Source organism: Hylobates moloch, unplaced genomic scaffold (assembly GCF_009828535.3).
Source record: "Hylobates moloch isolate HMO894 unplaced genomic scaffold, HMol_V3 SCAFFOLD_11, whole genome shotgun sequence".
Classification (NCBI taxonomy): domain Eukaryota; kingdom Metazoa; phylum Chordata; class Mammalia; order Primates; family Hylobatidae; genus Hylobates; species Hylobates moloch.
Genome location: NW_026652286.1, coordinates 35,788,114 through 35,810,205, shown reverse-complemented (window position 1 = coordinate 35,810,205; position 22,092 = coordinate 35,788,114). Strand labels below are relative to the sequence as shown.

The following is a 22,092-nucleotide window of genomic DNA, read 5'->3' as shown; positions in this document are numbered from 1 at the left end:
GGATGCAAGGTTTGTTCAACATATGCAAATCAATAAATGCGATTCATCCCATAAACAGAGCTAAAGACAAAAAACACATGAGCAGAAAAGGCCTTCAGTAAAATTCATTATCCCTTCATGTTAAAAACTCTCAATAAACTAGGAATTGAAGGAACATACTCAAAATAACAAGAATCATATATGACAGGCCCACAGCCAATACCATCCTGAATGGGCAAAAGCTGGAAGCATTTCCCTTGAAAACTGGCACAAAACAAGGATGCCCTCTTTTACTACTCCTATTTAACATAGTATTGGAAGTTCTGACCTGGGCAATCAGGCAAGAAAAAGAAATAAAAGGTATTCACATAGGAAGAGAAGAAGTCAGATTATCTTTGTTTGCGGATGACATGATCCTGTATCTAGAAAACCGCATCGTCTTATGATGTATTTTCATAAAATCAGCTTAAGCTGATAAGCAACTTCAGCAAAGTCTCAGGATACAAATTCAGTGTGCAGAAATTGCTAGCATTCCTGTATACCAACAACAGGCAAGCAGAGAGCCAAATCACGAATGAACTCCCATTCACAATTGCTACAGAAAGAAAATACCCGGGAATACAGCTAACAAGGAAAGTGAAGGACACCTTCAAGGAGAACTATAAACTGCTGAAATAAATCAGAGAAGATACAAACAAATGGAAAAACATTCCATGCTTATGGATAGGAAGAATCAATATCTTGTTAATGGCCATACTGCCCAAAGTAATTTATAGATTCAATGCTATTCCCATTAAACTACCGTTGACATTTTTCACATAATTAGAAAAATCTATTTTAAAATTCATATGGAACCAAAAAAGAGCCTGAATAGCCAAGACAATCCTAAACAAAAAGAACAAAGCCGAAGGCATCATGCTACCCAACTTCAAACCATACTGCAAGGCTACAGTAACCAAAACATCATACTGCTGGTAAAAGAACAGACACATAGACCAATGGAACAGAATAGAGAACTCAGAAATAAGACCACACATCTACAACTGTCTGATCTTCAACAAACCAGACAAAAGCAACGAGGAAAGGATTCTCTATTTAATAAATGGTGCTGGGAGAACTGGTTAGCCATAGGCAGAAAATTGAAACTGGACCCCTTCCTTAACACCATAAACAAAAATTAAGACAGATTAAAGACTTCAATGTAAAACCCGAAACTATACAAAACCTTAGAAAAAAATCTAGGCAATATTATTTAGGACATAGGTACAGGCACAGATTTCATGATGAAAATGCCAAAAGCATTTGCAACAAAAGCAAAAATTGACAAATTGATCTAATTAAACTAAAGGGCTTCCACACAGCAAAAGAAACTATCATCAGAATGACCAGACAGCCTACAGAATGAGAAAATTTTTACAATCTATCCATCTGACAAAGGTCTAATATCCAGAATCTACAAGGAACTTAAATAAATTTACAAGAAAAAAAACAGACCCATTAAAAAGTAGGCAAAGGGCATGAACAGACATTGCTCAAAAGAAGGTATACGTGCGGCCAACAAACATGAAAAAAAGCTTAACATTACTGATTAGAGAAATGCAAATTAAAACCACAATGAGATACCATCCCACACCTGTCAGAATGGCAGTTATTAAAAAGTCAAAAAACAAAAGATGCTGGCGAGGTTATGGAGAGTAAATTAGTTCAATCATTGTGGAAAATAATGTGGTCATTCCTCAAAGACCTAGAGGCAGAAATACCATTTGACCCAGCAATCCCATTACTGGGTATATAGGCAAAGGAGTAGAAATCATTCTGTTATAAAGATACATGCACGCATATGTTCACTGCAGCACTATTAACAATAATAAAGACATGAAATCAACCTAAATGCCCATCAATGATAGACTGGATAAAGAAAATATGGTTCATATACACCACGGAATACTATGCAGCCATAACAACTAATGGGATCATGTCCTTTGCAGGGAGATGGATGGAGCTGGAAGTCATTATTCTCAGGAAACTAACACAGGAACAGAAAACCAAACATTACATGTTCTCACTTACAAGTGGGAGCTGAATGATGAGAACACATGGACACAGGGAGGGAACAACATACACTGGGGCATGTTGTGAGGGAGAGCATCAGGAAGAATAGCTAAGGGATACTGGAGTTAATACCTAGGTGATGGGATGATCTGTGCAGCAAACCACCATGGCACACATTACCTGTGTAACAAACCTGCACATCCTGCACAGGTACACCTGAACTTAAAAGTTGAAAAAATAATAATTTAAAAAATTAAAATGCCAAAAAAAGATTAAAACCTGGTCTGATTTACCTCACTCTTTTACAGGCTGAGAAATCTGAGGCTTTATGGACTTTTTCAGAATCCTTCTGTTTAATGATACTTTTGCTTAGGAAAGGTTGTTCTATTTGAAGCTTTTCATTCAGAAGTTTATTGTGAATAACAATGCCTGTCTGGATACTAGACAGTAATTAAACACAGTCCATCTGTACTGAAGCAGTAACAGAATATGCTCTCTGATCTTCATTAATTGCATCATTTATTTTTATGACATCATGAGAAGATTTTGATTAGTCTGAGTGACATTGAAATCTAAAATAGCTATTAATTTAGGGAACTCTGGATTCACAATTCAGGGATTCATGTTTTTAAATGCAGAAGAATTCTTCAGTTCTGTTCTAATTGCTTGTGCTGTTTTTATGTCCCTTAATCCTTTTCAGCATCTTCCTTATTAAAATGAAGTTTCTTGTCAGAGACAGTAGGAAACTATCCATCTCACCAACAATAATTTTGTGTCCCCTATATGCTAGGCCTACGTGGCAAGGATGATATAAAAATGAATGATAGACTGTCATCACGGACTACAATGGTACTCTTGATTTATTAGTACCAAAAATCTTCTCTCATGTAAACAGAAAATTTGAAAGAAAATTTAGAAAGTAACACTTTGGAAGGGGACATGAACACCTTTCCAAAGTATTTTGTATCAGGCATCATTCAAACCTTCCTACAGGAAATGGTGAATGCTGTTGTTTCAGCAACATTTGCTATTTACTAACTATTTGAATATGTTGCATTTTAGGAGGATTCCAGTGCTGGGGAAGACAGTGTTCATGACAGGTTTATAGGTCCGCTTCCAAGAGAAGGTTCTGTGGGTTCTACCAGTGATTATGTCAGCCAAAGCTACTCCTACTCATCTATTTTGAATAAATCAGAAACTGGTAAGATTTGTTGTATTTTCATAAAATCATAGGGCATTAGAGCCAAAGTAATCTTAGCGATTTCAAGCCTAATCCTCTTATTTTATGGATAAGAAAACTGAGACCTAGAGCAGGAGTACTAGCTAGCAGCTGCAAAGTTAGAAAAAGTATGTGGTTTACTTTTCCTTCAACCCACTGTTGTTTCTACTATGTTGCTGCTGCCACTATTTAATAATAATGTAAACATTATTGAATACTATGTTTTTAAGGAAGACTTTTCATTTCTTTTTTCTTTTTTTTTGAGACAGAGTCTTGCTCTGTTGCCCAGGCTGGAGCACAGAAGCATGATAATGGCTCACTGCAGTCTTGAACTCCTGGACTCAATCAATCCTCCCACCTCAGTCCCCTAAGTAGCTGGGATTATAGGTGTACTGGGCACAGTGGTTAACACCTACAATCCCAGCACTTTGGGGAGGCCAAGGCAGGAGGATTGCTTGAGCCCGGGAGTTGGAGACCAGCCTGGGCAACCTAGCCAGACACCATCTCTACAAAAATCAAAATAAAAAAATTAGCTGGGCGTGGTCGCTCTTGCTTGTAGTCCCAGCTCCTCAGGAGGCTTAGGTGGGAGGATTGCTTGAGCCCAGGAGGTCTAGGTTGCAGTGAGCCATGATGGCGCCACGGTACTCAGCTTGGGTGACTGATTGAGACCCTGTCTCAAATAAAAAAAAAAAAAAGAAAAGAAAAAAATTCAAGACTTCTTTTTAATAATTTTCTATTGACTATACTCTGAAATTTTTAAAGTGGACTTCCTCCAGAAAGGAAAATCTGTGTTGTCTACTTTTACAGTACTTCCATTTTGAAGCACATGGGCCGTGCTTATTTTATGGGTCTGTTGTGTTATCTTTTAGTTTAATCATGTGCTTGAAATGAATCATGTCATTTTGAAATTTCTGTTTTTTTCTCAATACAATTAAGCCTACGTTTTTTAATTTTTTCACTTTATTGAGCAAGTAAAATGGCTTTTTTATGCAAAGGTTTATTTACATATAAGATTGTTTAACCGCCTAATGAATAAATCTTGATAAATTTACATATTATTTCATCTTAAAACAAATCTTTGCAATAGATAGTATGTTTTATGTTGAAGGAAATGGCAACTGGGGTTCAGAGAAGCCTTTGATTGCGTATCTCATTAATGGTGTTTCATGCTAAGTATGGCTTCAGAAACTTTACTCTTAGAACTTCAAAACAGGTGATTTTAAATATTACATTACAAATATCAGTGTAAAAAGAACACTGTAGTGTTACATTGCAGATTTCTTATTTTTAATTTTATTATTATGTTATAGAGTCTTGCTTTGTCACCCAGGCTGGAGTGCAGTGGTAAGATCATAGCTCACTGCAGCTTCGAACTCCTAAGCTCAAGCGATCCTCCCACCCCAGCCTCCCAAGTAGCTAGGACTACAGGTGTGCACCACAATGCCTGTCTTTTTAATTTTTGTAGAGATGAGGTCTCACTGTGTTGCCCAGGCTAGTCTCGAAGTAATCTTTCTGCCTCGGCCTCCCAAGTAGCGGGGAATACAGGTGTGCATCACAATGCCTGGCTTTTAAATTTTTGTAGAGATGAGGTCTCACTATGTTGCCCAGGCTAGTCTCGAAGTGATCTTCCTGCCTCAGCCTCCCAAGTAGCTGGGATTACAGGTAGAAGCCATGGTGCCCAACTCCAGATTTTGTTTTAATGTCATCTGTAATCTTTCATTTACTATATTTTGTAATTAGAATTTAGAATAATTTCCTCATAGCTGGTTATTGTGCAGCTTTAATGGTTTATTTGTTCTGGAAATAATAGTAAAACCTGATTATGTTTGGTATTTAGGATTCATTTCTATCAGTAGAACTTTTTGTAGCAAACAACCACAATAAAAAAAATACAAAATTATCTTTGATTTCAGATAATAGGAGGTAATAAAACTGTTTCCCATTACACTATCTAGAGTAGTGATTCTCAGATTTTAATTTCTTTAAAATTAATTTTGGGGGTACTTGTTAAAAATGCAGGTTCCAGCCAGGCACAGTGGCTCACGGTTATAATCCCTTCACTTTGGGAGGCCGAGGCAGGCAGACAACTAAGGTCAGGGTTTGAGACCAGCCTGGCTAACATGGGGAAACCCCATCTCTACTAAAAATACAAAAATTAGCTGGCTGTGGTAGCAGGTGCCTGTAATCGCAGCTACTCGGGAGGCTGAGGCAGGAGAATCGCTTGAACCCGGGAGGTGGTTGCAGTGAGCCAAAATTGTGCCACTGCACTCCAGCCTGGGCAACAGAACGAGACTCCGTCTCAAAAAAATAAAAAAGAAAAATGTAGGTTCCAAGGCATTACTTCCCAAAATGCTGATGTAGGTGCTCTGTAGTAGGCTGGAAGAAATTGCATTTTGTTTTAAATAAGCACCCTACATTATTCTGAGATAGCTGAAACACTGTGAGAGAGTTCCAGATTTAACAAATCAAGATTCTTGAGATACTTGCTTTGTCTTCTGACAATTGATGCAGTCATTTTTGCACTAAGTATTTACAGAACTCCTACTTTGATGTGTACTAACTTCAACTTCCTGTGGCTCTCTGAGGCCTGTGAATTCCTTGAGACTAAGACATGCTTTTTAAAAACGCTCTTTCTTTGATTATACAAATATATTAAAATACATGTCACTGTCTTACTATAAAATTAAAAAAGTGAAAATAATTTACAGTACTACTAGCACCACTTCTAGCAATTTTGCATATTTTTATCTTATCTTTCCTCTATATGTGTACTTTTCAGAAAATGGGGAATCATGAGTAGATTTTCAATTAATGTTTTTCACTTAATACTATATGAGGAGTATTTTTTAATGTTATTAAATTGTATTTTAATATGGGGCTTTAAATGGCTGAAAAATAGTTTCATTGTATAGGTTTAGATATTTAAACTGTCTGTAATTATTAATATTGCTGATATTATTATGAAAATTCTTATACATATATTTTTGTTTTCATCTCTGATTATTTCCTAAAGATAAAAATTCCCAGAAATTATATTAGTAAGTTGAAGTTTACTTTAAAAAATATTTTTAGAAGTCTTTGCTATACATTGCCATGTAATCATAGTCTTTGTTCGCATTTACTGTTCCTCACACACCTCTACTTCACTCCCTTTCCCTACCTGTACATTTTCTTCCAGTGTTCTAGGGGTCCTGCCTTTCTCAGTTACTCTGTAAGCATCCAAGGTGGTTGTGTTCAGAAATTATTTTATCAGGGGTTGTGTTCAGAAATTATTTTATCAGATAAAATTATTTTATCAAACTATTGAGGTTGCATTTCCTTAAGAAATTATTATAAATTTTGGCACCATGTGTGAAATGTTCTTATTAGAAAATGCTTTCATGATTTTAACTTAGGGCTCTAGAAACACATTTCTCAGTAAAGCAATGGGTTTGGGTACTCAACATACTCTTTCCTGTCTCTTTCCTACCACTTCCCACTGGTAGCCAGCCACTGTTGATAGGAGATGGTGGGTTGGGGAGAAGTAAGGAGTAGATTGAAGGCTAATGTGAACTTACAGGTGATTAGAAACTAAATCCATGATACCTGTCTTTGGCCAGTTTCTTTAACAACCTTTTTATCTACTTCAGGAGCTGGCCTATTTGATTCCACTTCACTGGGCCTGTTTGATTTCTCCCTCCTTAGCGGTTGGTTCTGTTTAGGATTTCTTTTTGCATGTGCCCTCTACTGGATGGTATATGTTCTCATATTCTTCTTGCTTACTGACTTATACTAAAAATATTGATTCATAACTATTTCAGATGTAGAATCCACTTGATAATAGCTGCCATTTGAAGTTTGTTGATTTAGACAATGCATAATGAGAAAGGTTTCTGTTAATTCTATTAGCACTTTTAACAGTGTCATCAAAATCGTCATACTTTTGGAAAATAGTACATTTATGTGACACAGTGTTCATGCTGTTTAAATATGGTGCCAAATCAAGTACAAAAGATCATAGAGTTATATGTGATTTTTATACCTGATGGCAAAATAAAGAGCTATGGCAAAAATTAATTGCCATTACTCTTTCTTCTCAAGCCTACCCCGAAAACATTTTTTTAAGCCCAGTAAAGGGAAACAAGGTCACAAACAAGTGATACATGATTGATGTATATGTACACAAAGGATGATAGTAGTATTCATTTACCTTGTAAGGCTCTGAGTAGATTGGTTCTCCCCTAGACTGTTGAGGAATTGGGAGAAGGAGGACGGAGAAGAAAGGAAATCCCAGGGCAGCCTCAGCTCAGAAGAAGATACAGAACAACCTGGTCTCCTGGCCAAAGTGCTGTTGTTTGTGGGAAAGGGTGTGTTTGTATGAACTAATGAAATAATGTTTTTTATTATTAATAATCAGGTTAGATACCATACAAACTTGTGTTACTTGTAAGTCATACACATTGCCCTCTCATGTGCATCTGCTGCTGTGCCAAGTAATAGGAGAGACAGAAATCAGATTCAACCCCTGCTGTCTTGATGGAGAAGACATATAAGCAAATGGGTCATTACAAAACAGTGAGATAAAGGCTCTAATACGGATTAAATATAGGAGCCTATGAAAACAGCTCAAGTGGGGAATAGTCTGGAATAGAAGCAGTTTAAAATAATGCAATGATGTAGATTAAGATATAAACCACCCATGCATACACGGTTCTTAAAATAAAGGTGAAAAAAATAAAAGCTTGAACCCTAGTACAAAAGTGAAAAGCAGATAGCTACCATACTTGGTATTTTCTTGGAATCATACAAGTACAGATGGTGTGGATCCATATCACCCTTTGCACAGCATGCTGATCTATAGAATTTCATTGACAGGCTTGTTGAAACAGATGAAGTCACTCTGCCTTACTTAGAGTCTCAGCTTTTGTGAGTTTGCATGTAGTGAATTTATCTCATATGTTATTCATTCTTACAGAAATTGGGTTTATAGGGCTTGATGACAGGGATAACTAGTTGTGTATAGTCTGTCTACATTGGATGTGTGTGATGCTATTTAAAGTGAGTATGTTTATACTTTTCCATTATAATCTAGTTTAATATGTTTAAAAGTTTAATATGTTTAAACTTTTCGATTTGGGGGAAAAATATTATGTCTATGCCAGTAACACATACTTTACTGAACATATTACTCTTAAAATGTTAATGTCATATAATTTTCATGTGTATCTCTGGACATATCTATAACAAGGTATCCTAACATTTTCTGCAAAACAAAGCTTACTTAGAGCACATATTAGAAAAGGGATCTTTTCTTAGGTGCTATTGAACAAATTGAAATAATTTCCAAATGAGTAGTAACTTTAACCTCTGAATCTTTACTATGAATTAAATTCTTATTATGTTTTTGTTATTTTTAATGTAAATGCTGATTAATGTATATTTGTATTTTCTCTTTAAAGGATATGTGGGACTAGTAAACCAAGCAATGACTTGCTATTTGAATAGCCTTTTGCAAACACTTTTTATGACTCCTGAATTTAGGAATGCATTATATAAGTGAGTATTCAAAAAAATTGTATAAATAAAATTGATTTAAGAATGAAAATATTGCTTTTAACAAAATTTATCTTCTTGCAGTTATTTTAAAGTTTGGGGCATTTCTCATACCATAAGATATAACTTCTTTCCTTACGTAATAACAAAGATCTTGTGAAAAACAGGTATATGAAAAATGTGTGCGGAGAGAGAATCAGAAGTATATAGAGAGCAAAAGGATAAAATTGATAAGATTTACATGTAGGATAAAAAGCTTCCCTCTCTTGTAGCCTTAACACCCTTTATGAAGAAATAAATAACTGCTTTTGAGAGAATTCGAATATATAAATCCATACTCTCCTTCCACCTCTCAATTTAAGTATCCGAAGTTTTTTTTTTTAACTTGCAAGTTTTGTTTCTAATTAAAATATAATACTTACAGCTTGTTTCATGTGCGTGTGCGTGTGCGTGTGTGTGTGTGTGTGTGTTTCTAAAAGACTCCATATACTTCAGATAGTTTAAAATGCTCTATGGAGGAAGTCTGTATTTAAGTAAACCCTGAAGTCAGACATGTATTTTTATGAATATCCTATTATGACACATTTAACACACCTTTGCTTTGTGTATTTTCTTTAAGATAAACACATAATTTTTTAGTTTTTAAGGATACTTTTAAGTATGAGTAAACTGATTTTTTTTCCTTTTTTTGTGTTACTTTCCAGTAACATGTTTAAATTACTGTAAATATGTATTTAGGTTATTTTTGGAACTTTTAACATTGCCGATTGTATTACTCAAACAACGTTATATCACCATTAGATTAATCTGTCAGCTTGTTATCTGAACTTACTTGTAGAAGTTGATGTATTTGTCATTCTGTATGCATGTATTGCCCTGTAGTGTTTAAATGCTAGGCACTTGGTGGATAGAGAGGGAATTAGAAATAAGATCTTTGTTCTTGAGTAATTTATAAGTCTTTCTACAATAGCAATATGTATATGTTTGAAATAGTTTAAATAACATTTAAAGACAGCCAAATACCATTAGAGTTTAAAGAGAGGAAAGGTTGGTGAAACTTGGAGAAGAAAGTAAGCTTCAGGTAGGTCATGAAGCTAGGTATGGTTGGAGGCCTGTCAAAAGTGAAAGTGAATAATAGGAAGAGCTACCTGAGTGTTAGTTATTGTTTGTATCAGGTAGTGTTCCAAGCACTTTCTATATAGACTCACTTAATTCTCATAGTAACTGTATGAATTTTATGCTATTATTGTCCGCATTTTACAAAGAAGGTACCTGAAGGCACAGAGAAATAGTTCTGCCTGGAAGCACACGGCTAGAAGTTGCACCCAGTAGATACCAGGATTCACTATCCTATTCTGCCTGTACACTAGCGGATGCCAATAAGCGCAATGTGTTGCAGGGGGCTCCAGGAGATCAGCATACCAGAGTTTTGTCAGAGTACTGGAAGATGAGGTTAATAGAGTTCAGAGCCTGCTCTCAAAACTAGCACAGACCAGATAGCTGGATGACGTGCCTGTTTTAGGGAGTATGCATAGGAACGGGGATCCTGGGCACTTGTTTAATCATCTCTTTTAATACTCTGAAAGTGGACTGTAAATTTACAGCACTGTAGAGGAAATTAAGAGCATAGCCAGGGCTATTCATCAGCAAACATGTATTGGACACTTACTGTGTGCTAGGCATTCTTTTAGGTATAAGGATTAGAGTGATGAGTAAGACAAAGTACTTCATTTAGAGCTTCCTTAGGTAAAACTATATATCAGCTCATTTCACAGAATCATGTATGCCAGGTAGAAAATAAAGCTGAGTAATGTGGAGGGAGTAATTGTCAGGAGAAGAGGAGGGGAGGTCACAGCTTCAGGTGGTAGACAGTAAGGGCCTCCCTGAGGACATTCCAGGAACTTCACAGGAACAAGCCCTCTAAAGATTTACAGTAAGAGCATACAAGGCATAAGAAGCCAGAAGTGTAAATGTCTTCGAAAAAGAAAAGAAATTAGAAATCCGTTGTGACAATCCCGGTGAGTAAGGAAGTAGGAGACAGACATGAGGTCAAACAGAAAGGAAGGCCTTGAGATTGTGAGAATAGAGTGAAGTTTATAGCAGGTGGGGAAACAAAGCCTGAGAGCACTCATGATGTTTCTTAATGTAGAACTAAGAACCTCATTGAACTATCCACAGAGTAGTGCTAGTGGAAGAGGATAAACTATCCACAGAGTAGAGCTACCATAAAAGGATAGACTAGCCACAGAGTAGCACTAGTGTAAAAGGATAGACTAGAGAGTAGCGTTAGCGTAAAAGGATTGACTATCCAGAGAGTAGCGCTAGCATAAAAGGATAAACTATCCAGAGAATAGTGCTAGCATAAAAGGATAGGGTTTTGTTTATTTTCTTCACTTTTTTTTTTTTTTTTTTGAGACGGAGTCTCGCTGTCGCCCAGGCTGGAGTGCAGTGGCGCCATCTCGGCTCACTGCAGGCTCCGCCCCTCGGGGTTCACACCATTCTCCTGCCTCAGCCTCCCGAGTAGCTGGGACTACAGGCGCCCGCCACCTCGCCCGGCTAATTTTTTGTATTTTTAGTGGAGACGGGGTTTCACCGTGTTAGCCAGGATGGTCTCGATCTCCTGACCTCGTGATCTGCCCACCTAGCCTCCCAAAGTGTTGGGATTACAGGCGTGAGCCACCACACCCAGCCTATTTTCTTCACTTTTTGTGTAGTAGCCAACAGAGAACCTGCCACTTGATTTGGAGTCATGTACGTGATGGGTTAAATACATTGTTTTAGGAAAGTTTATATAGTGCAGTGTACAGGGTTGATTTGAAAGATAGAGAACCCTGGAGGAATCTGTTATTAAACCAGGCGTGGACTGTATATTAGAGTCAGAATGATGATGGTGGCAGTGGTTACATTTCAGATTGAAAACTAACATGGCTTAGTAACAAATTTTACTTAGGAGTAAAGGAAAGGAAAGACTCACATATGCACCAAAGTTTCTAACTTAGGTAACGGCAAGTACCAGCAAGATTTGGTATTTGTACCAGGACTAAAGGACAGGTGAGAATTCAGTCTTATTTTACAGTAATTCCTCCCTGTTAGTGAATTTCCCACACTAGAAATTTGAGCATTTTCTGTCTTAACCAATATTTTGTCACAGTTACCAAGAGAATTTTTGATCTCATAATGTCAGTTATAAGTACCTGCTATTGAAGATAACTAGAAAAAAGGGAGCTGGGGATTGAGAATAGAAGAGGGGAGGATTAAAGCAGAAGTCAGGTATTGAATAGAGGTGTTTGCAGGGAAGCCTTGAGAAGAAAAAGGTGAAATGTACTTCACTGACTTCTGTGAGGCGGAAGGGAGTGCCAGTGTGTAACAAAAGGAAGATGAGAACAGAGCTGTGACTTCTCAGTCCTAAAGTAAGAAAAATATTGAACACTCTAATAGAAAGCCATTCCCAAAAGAAAAAAAAAAAGTCTTTTAGTATATCTGTAAAGTGCATCAGAGAAAAATTAAAGCTCAAACCTCCTTTTGAAACTAAAAAATGGGGAAATAGTAATCTTACTCCTAACTTAAAATGTAAAATAACATTAACATTGTTGTTACTTAATATTTTGTCTTAGGTGTATATTATGAATATAGAATTATTTTAAAGACTTTGGTGGGTACATTACCAACTTTAGTACCTCAATGTTATTTCTTTCCATGAGATCTTAAGTTCTTCAGTTGGGAATTCACTTGTTATTGAGACAGTAGCTGTAGCTAGGGCTAGACTGCTGTTTATCATAAGTTTGTGAGGGTGAAAATCTTACCTGGATTATTATTTTGTTTACTTTCTTATATTCCCTTTTAAAAGCTTTTTATTATGGAAAATTTTAAACATTCAAAAATTGAGAGAGGTGGGTAGATCACTTGAGGTCAGGAGTTTGAGACCAGCCTGGCCAACATGGTGAAACCCAGTCTCTACTAAAAATAGAAAAATTAGCCAGGCATCATGGTGCATGTGTATAATCCCAGCTACTCGGGAGGATGAGACAGGAGAATCGCTTAAACCCAGGAGGCAGAGATAGCAGTGAGCCAAGATCGTCCCACTGCACTCCAGCCTGGGCAACAGAACAAGACTCCGTCTCAAAAAAAAAAAAAAAAAAACAACAACAGGGAAATAGTGTAATGAACCCCTCTTCACCAGTCATTCAGCTTTGAATATTATTAATGTCAACTCATAATCAATCTTTTTTGTCTATACCCTCCAACTTGATTGTTTGGAAGCATACCTCCATCATATCCGTCTGTAAATTATATCTCAGGTCAGGGCTATGATCTTCCTGATTGCGACATTTAACAATTTGTTTAAATCAGGATCCATATGAGCTGTATATTGCAATTGATTAATAAAATTCTTAATCTATTTAATTTGTTTATAATCCTCTTTCATCTTTTTTCATCCTTGCAATTTATTCCCTGCAAAAAATAGAAAGCTGATGTCATCTATCCTGTAGTTTTCCGCAGTTTGGGTTTTGATGATTGTATGCCATAGTATCTCATGTGATAGTATTCTTCTGTTTCCTGTATTTTTGTAAATTAATAATTAGGACAGAGGTTATGGTCAGATTCAGGTTCCACAGTTAAATGAGCTTTGCCTTCTTTTCTTGAGAACTTTTGCCTTGTTTTGCCTTTTCTTGTTAAAGTCTGAAGTTCTTCTGAATTTATGAATTAGGGAAACACTAATGTTTCATTAGATATTATTAGTTTCAATTAGCATTCAAACTCTGTATAGCTTCCAGGATTAAAATCTTACATTATGATTTTGATATTAATTATGCTTTTAAATAATAAAATCATTTTATAAATAATTTATTAACATTTTATTTTAATAGGTGGGAATTTGAAGAATCTGAAGAAGATCCAGTGACAAGTATTCCATACCAACTTCAAAGGCTTTTTGTTTTGTTACAAACCAGCAAAAAGAGAGCAATTGAAACCACAGATGTTACAAGGAGCTTTGGATGGGATAGTAGTGAGGGTACTAATTCTCTTGTAATGATAAGTGTTCTAATATTCAAACAAATTCTAGGAGACAATAATGTTACAAACACATTACACATAACTTAATTACCTTTATCTTAAACCTTTCATTGCAAGTTTGTTGTCATATATTTTCTAACACATTTCATAACTCTACGATCAAAAATAACAAACATGACAAATATTGTAGCACCATAAAGCATATATTATTTATAGAATGCTGCAATCTATTTTCTGGTGTGTGATTGCCTTTTCATGACTGTCATATATATTCTTGTGTTCTTTTTTAAATTTGGCATTATTTAAGGTAGACTTTTCAATATTTCTGCCTATTTGCTTTTAAACAACAGATTGTTTCATTACATTAAGTTTATAGCTATTTCTAATTGAATTTTATCTTAAAATAGCTTGGCAGCAGCATGATGTACAAGAACTATGCAGAGTCATGTTTGATGCTTTGGAACAGAAATGGAAGCAAACAGAACAGGTAATTTATAGCTCTCAAATCAAGGGGACTGTTTCCTAATAAATCATTCATTACCTTAAATGGCTTTTATTCTGTTGGAATGTTTTAAAACTTGGGGATTAGTCTCATGGTTAAAGTACCCAATGGGAAATTGAAAGTACTGAGTTCTCATTTAGCCATTAACTGAGTTATAAGTACCATCATTAAACCACCCTAGACCTCAGTTTTCTTATCTTTGAGGAAATTGGGCTGTATAACCTGGAAGTTCTCTTTTAGCTCTGAAAATTATACATTTAAAAACTGTATATATGTGTTTTGGGGATGATTTTTGAACAGCATTTTCAGATAATTAGGTAAACTATATGTCTTGTAATCTGTAACACAAGTATAGTCATGAAGCATTACCTTTATTTTGACCAATGAAGTATAGTCATATGTATTTGACATTTAGGATCCTCATCAATCTAACCCAAGTCTTATGTAATGGAAAGAGGAGCAGGTTAGAAGTGGAAAGAACATTAGACGTTGGGATGAGGAGTAAGGCTGAATGGGATGGGGCTCAATACATGGGAGGTTTTATACTGGGTATAGTAAATGAAGGTCACAGGGATAAAAGGGGAAGAGTATATAAGGTAGCTAGAAGGGTCTGATATCTGATTGGAACTACTGTGATGGCTTGGACCAGAGTTTTTCAAAATCTAGATTACAATCTATTCATGGGTTATAAAATCAGTTTATTGGGCCTACAACAGCATTTTCAAAAAATGGAATAGAATAGAGCATAAGAGAATATCACGTAAGAGTAAGTATTATTTTATGAAGCTCGTTACAGTTACATGCACTGGGTTGCAGTGTAAATTATTTTCTTATGGTGATTTGCTCTTCAGTATTTGAAAAACACTGGTTTGAACCACTTCAAAAGGCCGTCCTAGGTGAAGAAGACAATCACATATGACTGACGCTGATGAATGAAGAAGGCTTCATTAAATAAGTGGTATTAGTGTAGACGGCGATGGTCAATCCAGTTTGAAGGCTTATAAATCCTATTTGTTTGAAGAAATGTAAATTTATGAAAGAGGCAAAATGTAGTACACTTATCCTCATGCCTATTCTTACTTAGATTATGAAAAAATTTTTAAGTTCATTTAGTGATCTAGTTTCCATAGTCTTATGGGGCTGTGCTTTAGTAACTATGTAGATGGTATTGGGGGCTGTTTCTTCTTCATAGGTCTGAAGTTACCCTTTTTCCTTGTTACATCCCTTTCTGTGGGTCAACACTTCCATTAAGATCAGCTGGGGCATTCCTACTGAGTTCCCAAGTTTTGGTACAAAACTCTTTGGCCCTTACTTAGGGAGTTACCTGCCGTGTTTGAGTCAGAAAAGCTCTAGTTAACTAAGTTTGGGGACTAGGTGAGAGATCCATTCTTTTAGGTGAGGATATTTTGAGAGAGGTGCATTTTAAGATTTTTTTGAATTTCCATACATTTTTAAAAGATTGTGGTGTAATAGTTCTCCATAAAATTGTTTTATGTGTATTACTGAAAGCTAAAAAGTTTGATTTGCATCTTTAGCTAGAGGATATGATTTATACATCAGAATATATTATTGTGAGAAGTGATATACATATGTAAGTTATAAAAACTCAACCAATTGTTTAGCTGTATAATTATTAACATGCTTAAAGTGATAGGTTAGGATTTACTCTCAATGTAAAGATAATTTGAGGCTTACTTGGTAACTGATTTCATCAAAACATTAATCGTTGGGTTTTCTCATGATGAGTATTGAAATCGTTAATTTTTGCACACTGACTCAAATTAGTGTTAATCTAATTTTATTGATTTTAGGTGATTTGTGTTGTTTTGATTTTTTCTATAAAATTTTAGATAAATCTTTAATATATAATAATAAATATAGATAAATATTAATGTTTTCAAAGATTTTAGCTGTAAATATCAATATCCTTTTGTAAACCATTCTAAAAAGTGTAGAATGTTACATGTTTTAAAGGTTATTTTTAAGGAACACTTAAAAATGTAAATATTTTATTTTTAGGCTGATCTTATAAATGAGCTTTATCAAGGCAAGCTGAAGGACTACGTGAGATGTCTGGAATGTGGTTATGAGGGTTGGCGAATCGACACATATCTTGATATTCCGTTGGTCATCCGACCTTATGGGTCCAGCCAAGCATTTGCTAGTGTGGTGTGTACCTTTCACCTGACTGCTTGTGTATCCTTACACAGAATACATAATAGCACAGTGGTATAATCTCTTGTAAGGTAAGTATCATCCTAGATACACCTTCTTGGGTTGTTAGTCATTCCTGCATTTAAATTAGCAAGATCTAGAAGATTTTTGATCCTTCAGTGAGTCCTAATAGTGCATGTATTATAAGAGAGAAAGTTAATGCAAATGTACTGCCTCATGGTTCAGTGTTTTATTCTTTTTGATAGGTGATTAGATGATTTCACTTTTATCTTTTTTTCACCTCTAAACAGTCTATTTTATAAATGCTGTTATTGTGACCACTTTTTGCACTGGAAAGTACTTTGTTTTGGGGGAATTGTTTTGATCCATACACTTTTAAAATTGGAAAAAGCACCTCTGGTTTTTATGACAAACAGTCCATATTTTTAAAAGAAGCATCCCTACTCTAAATACTTAGTTTAAAAAACATACATTGTAGTAGCACAGATAATTCAAAGAATCAAAACTGTAATCACCTTAATTATTCATATACTGAGTATCTAATTGGAGGATTAGCTGAGATTTTCTCATTCCATTTGTCATCCATTTCTTAATTGCTTTTTTATAATTTTTTAATTGTATTTTATCTGTACATATGTGTATTTACTTATACAACAGGAAAATAATGGAAAGACTTAAGTTGATATTTAAAATTAAAGTGCTCAAAAACATTTATTTGAACCTACTATGTGCCAGGGGAAGCTTTCAAAGCTAAATAAGATAGCTTTAAACAGTAGAATTTCATTATGTTTTATGTTTTGGTCTTATTTATGTTGTTATTAAACTGATGGTGGCTTGTAGCTAAAAATCAGTTTTTTAAAAGCTTTTCTATACTTCTAAGATAGTGCTGCAAGTATGGTTTATTCCTCTGGCCTCTAGGATGATTGATTCCTTTTGATTTTTTCTCCTACCTTTATATGGCTATTAGGAAATAACCAGCAATAAATTATGGAATCAGTCAATGGGGATCCAAAGCAAGCATCTAAGTAAAAGACCTTTTCTGGGTAGCGTAAGATCAAGTCTCCTTTCCGCTACTGTTTTTCATAGTCGGCTTCCTGAGTATATTTGAAAAGTTTTTTAAATGTTTAATACTACCTTTTTAAATGGCCATCTAGGTGTATTAAATGAGCTTTGGTTTGGGTGGCTAGTTTTGGTTTTTATCTTTTAAACCTTATTTTTGCTTTAATTGGCAGTTCAAAGTAGAAATGACATACTGAAAAAATCATTGAAAAATTAACATTTGTCTTTCAATGACTGATTTCCTAACTAATTTTTAAATACTCTCATTTCTCTGACAAAATATACTAGGGAAATATTTGGTAGTCCCAAGTGATAATGGACTATTTTTTCTACCTTATTTATTAAAGTATTTTTATGAAAATTTTTCCATATATACATTTAGTTTAGTTTTTAACATATTAATTGAATATTGAGGAAGCTAATTTTTGCTATATTAAATCTTATATTTGAGTATTCAGCAAATATAATTGCTCAGCTAAATCTTTATGTCATTATTTATTCACCTGCTGATTTGCCACCACTCTCTTAAGTACATTAATAGACAAAGTAATGGAGTGATTTGGAGGATACTTCTGGGGATGTGAACAATATCACATTTCTAAATGGAATTCTCCAAAGGTAGTATCCTCCACTGATGATACATGGGTGGTAGTAGTGGTGGTGGTTCAGTGGGAATTGGAAGTTGCAGCTATGAAGCAGTATGTGAGCAGGTTTATAATACACATGCGCTAATAGGGCTTGCAGAAGAGAACTTAAAACTTTCTAGACTTTGCTGGAATCTCTTGAGGGAAATTACAGCAGGTGAAACTACCCAAGATAGGGGTTCTAAGGAGGATACTACCTTCGGAGAACTTTAGTTAGAGGTAAGTGATTTCTCATTATTTTCTGAATTTAAATCTATAGCCTAACTCCTCTTAGTCCACAAATATCATCATACAGCATCTAAAATTGGTTATATGTCACTGCTTGCCATTTTGTATTTTGTTAACTGTGTATGTTAAAAAGAATTTGACGTTTTAAAAAGAATTGGAATTATGGATTGCAAAAATCTAGTTAAAAGAGGTATCATAAAATCACTGATTCAGATTATATAAAATTGGCCTGAATTTTAACTGGACTCTCTTAAAATTATTATTCCACCTTTTTTAGTGGACTGGTATTTTTGTCTTATTTAATATATTAGATATAGACATAGGCTAGGCACAGTGGCTCACACCTGTAATCCCAGCACTTTAGATAGCCGAGGCGGGCAGATCACTTGAGGATAGGAGTTCGAGACCAGTCTGACAAACATGGTGAAACCTCATCTCTACTAAAAATTAGCTGGGCATTGTGGTGCATGCCTGTATTCCCAGCTACTCAGGAGGCAGAGGCAGGAGAATTGCTTGAACCCGGGAGGCAGAGCTTGCAGTGAGCCGAGATCACGCCACTGCACTCCAGCCTGGGTGACAGAGCAAGACTCCGTCTCAAAAAAAAAAAAAAAAAAAAGATATAGATGTAGACATATACACTAGCATGTGCATCTGCACACACACGTACACACTGATGGTTATATATTCTGTTTATTGTATGTTTTGTTTAGTGTGCCACAATATTATGGATTTAATTTCAGATAATTAAGAGTGAGGTCTTTTAAAAATTGAAGAGTTTTTCTTTTTTCTCTCTCTCTTTTAAAAAATTTATTAAATATTTGTTTCTTATTTTAGAGATGGGGTCTTACTGTGTTGACCAGGCTGGTCTCAAACTCCTGGCCTCTAGCAATCCTCCCGTCTCAGCCTCAAAGTGCTGGGATTTGAGGCATGAGCTACCATGCCCAGCCAGGGTTTTTCTTTTTTAAACCTTCATCTAAAATGTCCAATTTCTGGAGTTGTTTTATCTTTATGGTCAAATAAATTAACTTGCAAATAATAGGTAGGATTAAAAGAGGACTGAAAGTAGCACTCATCTAACTTATTATAATATCCACAATCAATTTTTATGTTTTTTTTTTTTAGTATGATAACAGATTATTTTTATAATGAGTGCTGGGAGACTTCTGCAGTTTAAAAAATAAGCTCCCCTGAAGTAGGGAGGCCAAAAAAAGCCTTTTATTATAATATTTTCTTTTTTCAATAGATTTTTAGTTATTGTAACTGATATTTGTTAGATTTCTGATCTTCATTTTACTCATCCAAGTAGGGAATCAATACTGAAAGGCTCTTCTGCCATTCTGGGAAGCTCTACATTAGATTAAGGTGATTTAAGAATGTCACTACTTTGTTTATATTTGTGTCCTTGGGATGTTGAGAGGGAGTGAGAATACTAAAATATGTGTTATAATTTCCTGTTGTTTTACATATTTTTTATTAATCCTGAAAAATTAATATCAGCTGAAGAATTACTTGTAGTAATCTTTAAATAATTTTGCTCTTAATGACTTATTAGATAGTTAGAACCTTCTATGTTCACTGACTAGATCAAAGTAACTTTGACTATGCTTATTGCCAACCACATGTGAGAATGTATTAAATAAGGAGATAGTTCTAAGTATATTCTAGTAATACATAGAAATTAGAAATATTAACTTTTTGTTTGTTAATTATGAAAGCATAATTTATGAATTAAAGAAAAACGATGTAGCCTCATGTTTGACATTATCTAAGGAAGTGTTTTTTTATTTAACAGTAAAATTTTAGACACTATCTTTTTATTGGTATATTTTGTCATACAACATTGATTTAGTGCCTACTCTATGGCAGACACTGTTCTAGGCCATTTTCTTTTAGGATACTTTTATTCTATTATTCATTACGTACATTTAAATACCTGTTTATTATGACAAAAACGTGTTCAAAAGTTTGATCAGGGTTTAGCTGCGTAATTTCATATAGTGCCTTTCGAGAAATAAGATTATATAAAAGACTTGTTTCCTAAGTAAACATAGTTTAATGATTGTTTTAAAATTTTGAATGGAAAATTGTGAAATTAGTAAGTATTTATGAAGTCAAAAGCATTTCAACTATTTATACAAGTTTATATTATAAGTCCTACCCTGATATAACAGGTGGTTTGGACATTCTTACATGGGTGACTCAGCCACAGGACTCATTTGGGTGAAGCAGTGGTCCAAATTTGTCCAAATATGTAAGCATCAGATAAAGAAAAATCTCTTCCACAGACTCTACCCTCATTTTTCCAGGAATGTGTATGGTTGGACATAGTGGGAACAAGTTTAAAAAGTGGGGACTTCTGCTTTCAGGAAGATGGAGTAGATGTACATTGCCCTATTCCTCCCACTAAAACAACTGAGCATTATATATAAAATAAACATAAGAAGACTGAAAGGTGGAGAGAAGGCATATACACTAGGGACCTCAGCACCCAAGGAATAACACGGTGGTGAGTTCCATGGGTTTTCTTTTTGCCTAATATATCCCAGACTTGGAACTGAAGAAGCTGGCAGCCTGGAAACAGCAATGGGTACAGACTGAAAAACCCTGTTCTCTTTAACTGAAGGACCAGGAAAAAGACAGCCTAGCAAGCCAGAAAACTTTTAGACCTTAACTGCTGTGCTCTAACCAAACACCACAGAAAAAAAAGGCCTTGCATCAACTTGTGCATGCCAGTGCTGAGTGGGGAAGCCTAGATTATCTGTTCCTTCACCAGCTCCCAGGGGTAAGGAGGCGAGCCCCTCCTGCTTGTGTCAGTGTTGGGGTGTAGTACTGAGATACTCCTGCCCCTTACAGCCAAGGTTATGTCAGCAGAGGCCTACTGAATACCCAGAATTCCTTTCGCTGCCCAGCACTAACAAGGAGCTTCCTCCATTCAGATGTCCACATAGGCCAAGTGGGAAACCTGGACTTCTAATGCCATCTGGCACTAATATGGCAGAGCCCTTTCCCCAGATGGTATAGTGTCAAAGGAGGCATTTAAACTAGAAGGTTTAAATATGGTCCAGAATCTCATAACACCCCAAGTGCCCAGGTTTCAGTTAAAAAATCACAAATCTCAGTTTGAGTTAAAAAAGAAAACCAGTAGACATAAACACTGAAATGACAAACATGATAGGATTATTTGATAAATATTTTAAAGCAGCCATCATAGAAACATTCAGTGAGCAATCCTAAGCACACTGAAAACAACGAATATTTTAGGGAATCAGTTAGAGATATAAAGAAATGAAAATTTGGAACTGAAAACTGCAATAAGCAAAATTAAAAACCCAGTGGATAGGCTGAACAGCTGAATGAAAGAGACAGTAGATCGAATCTGTGAACTTGAAGATAGAATAATAGATATTACCCAGTCTAAACAGCAGAGAGAAGATAGACTGAAAAAAATATATACCCTCAAGGACTTATGGGACTATAACAAAAGGTTTAATACTGTGTCATTGGAATACTGGAAGGAGAGCAAAAGGTATAACACTTGTGTCATTAAAGTCCTGGAAGGAGATTAATAAAGAAAAAGAAGGCAGGTACAAAGAAATAATGGATGAAAATGTTCCAAATTTAGCAAAAGGCATAAACCTAAGATCTGAGTAGCTGAGCAAACCGTAAACACAATAAGCCAAAAGAAA

The 22,092-nt window shown here is 35.3% G+C and overlaps 1 protein-coding gene across 3 annotated transcripts in view; it reads left to right on the top strand.

Moving 5' to 3' along the window:
* The window catches only part of USP47 (ubiquitin specific peptidase 47), a 124,215-nt gene that overhangs the window by 48,251 nt on the left and 53,872 nt on the right, over positions 1–22,092 (top strand). For all 3 annotated transcript variants that reach the window (XM_032166601.2, XM_032166599.2, XM_032166598.2), the window contains 5 exons: positions 3,094–3,232; positions 8,689–8,785; positions 13,651–13,796; positions 14,206–14,285; positions 16,320–16,469. In XM_032166601.2, coding sequence (XP_032022492.1) covers positions 3,094–3,232; positions 8,689–8,785; positions 13,651–13,796; positions 14,206–14,285; positions 16,320–16,469 — 612 coding nt within the window. The remainder of the gene's footprint in view (positions 1–3,093; positions 3,233–8,688; positions 8,786–13,650; positions 13,797–14,205; positions 14,286–16,319; positions 16,470–22,092) is intronic.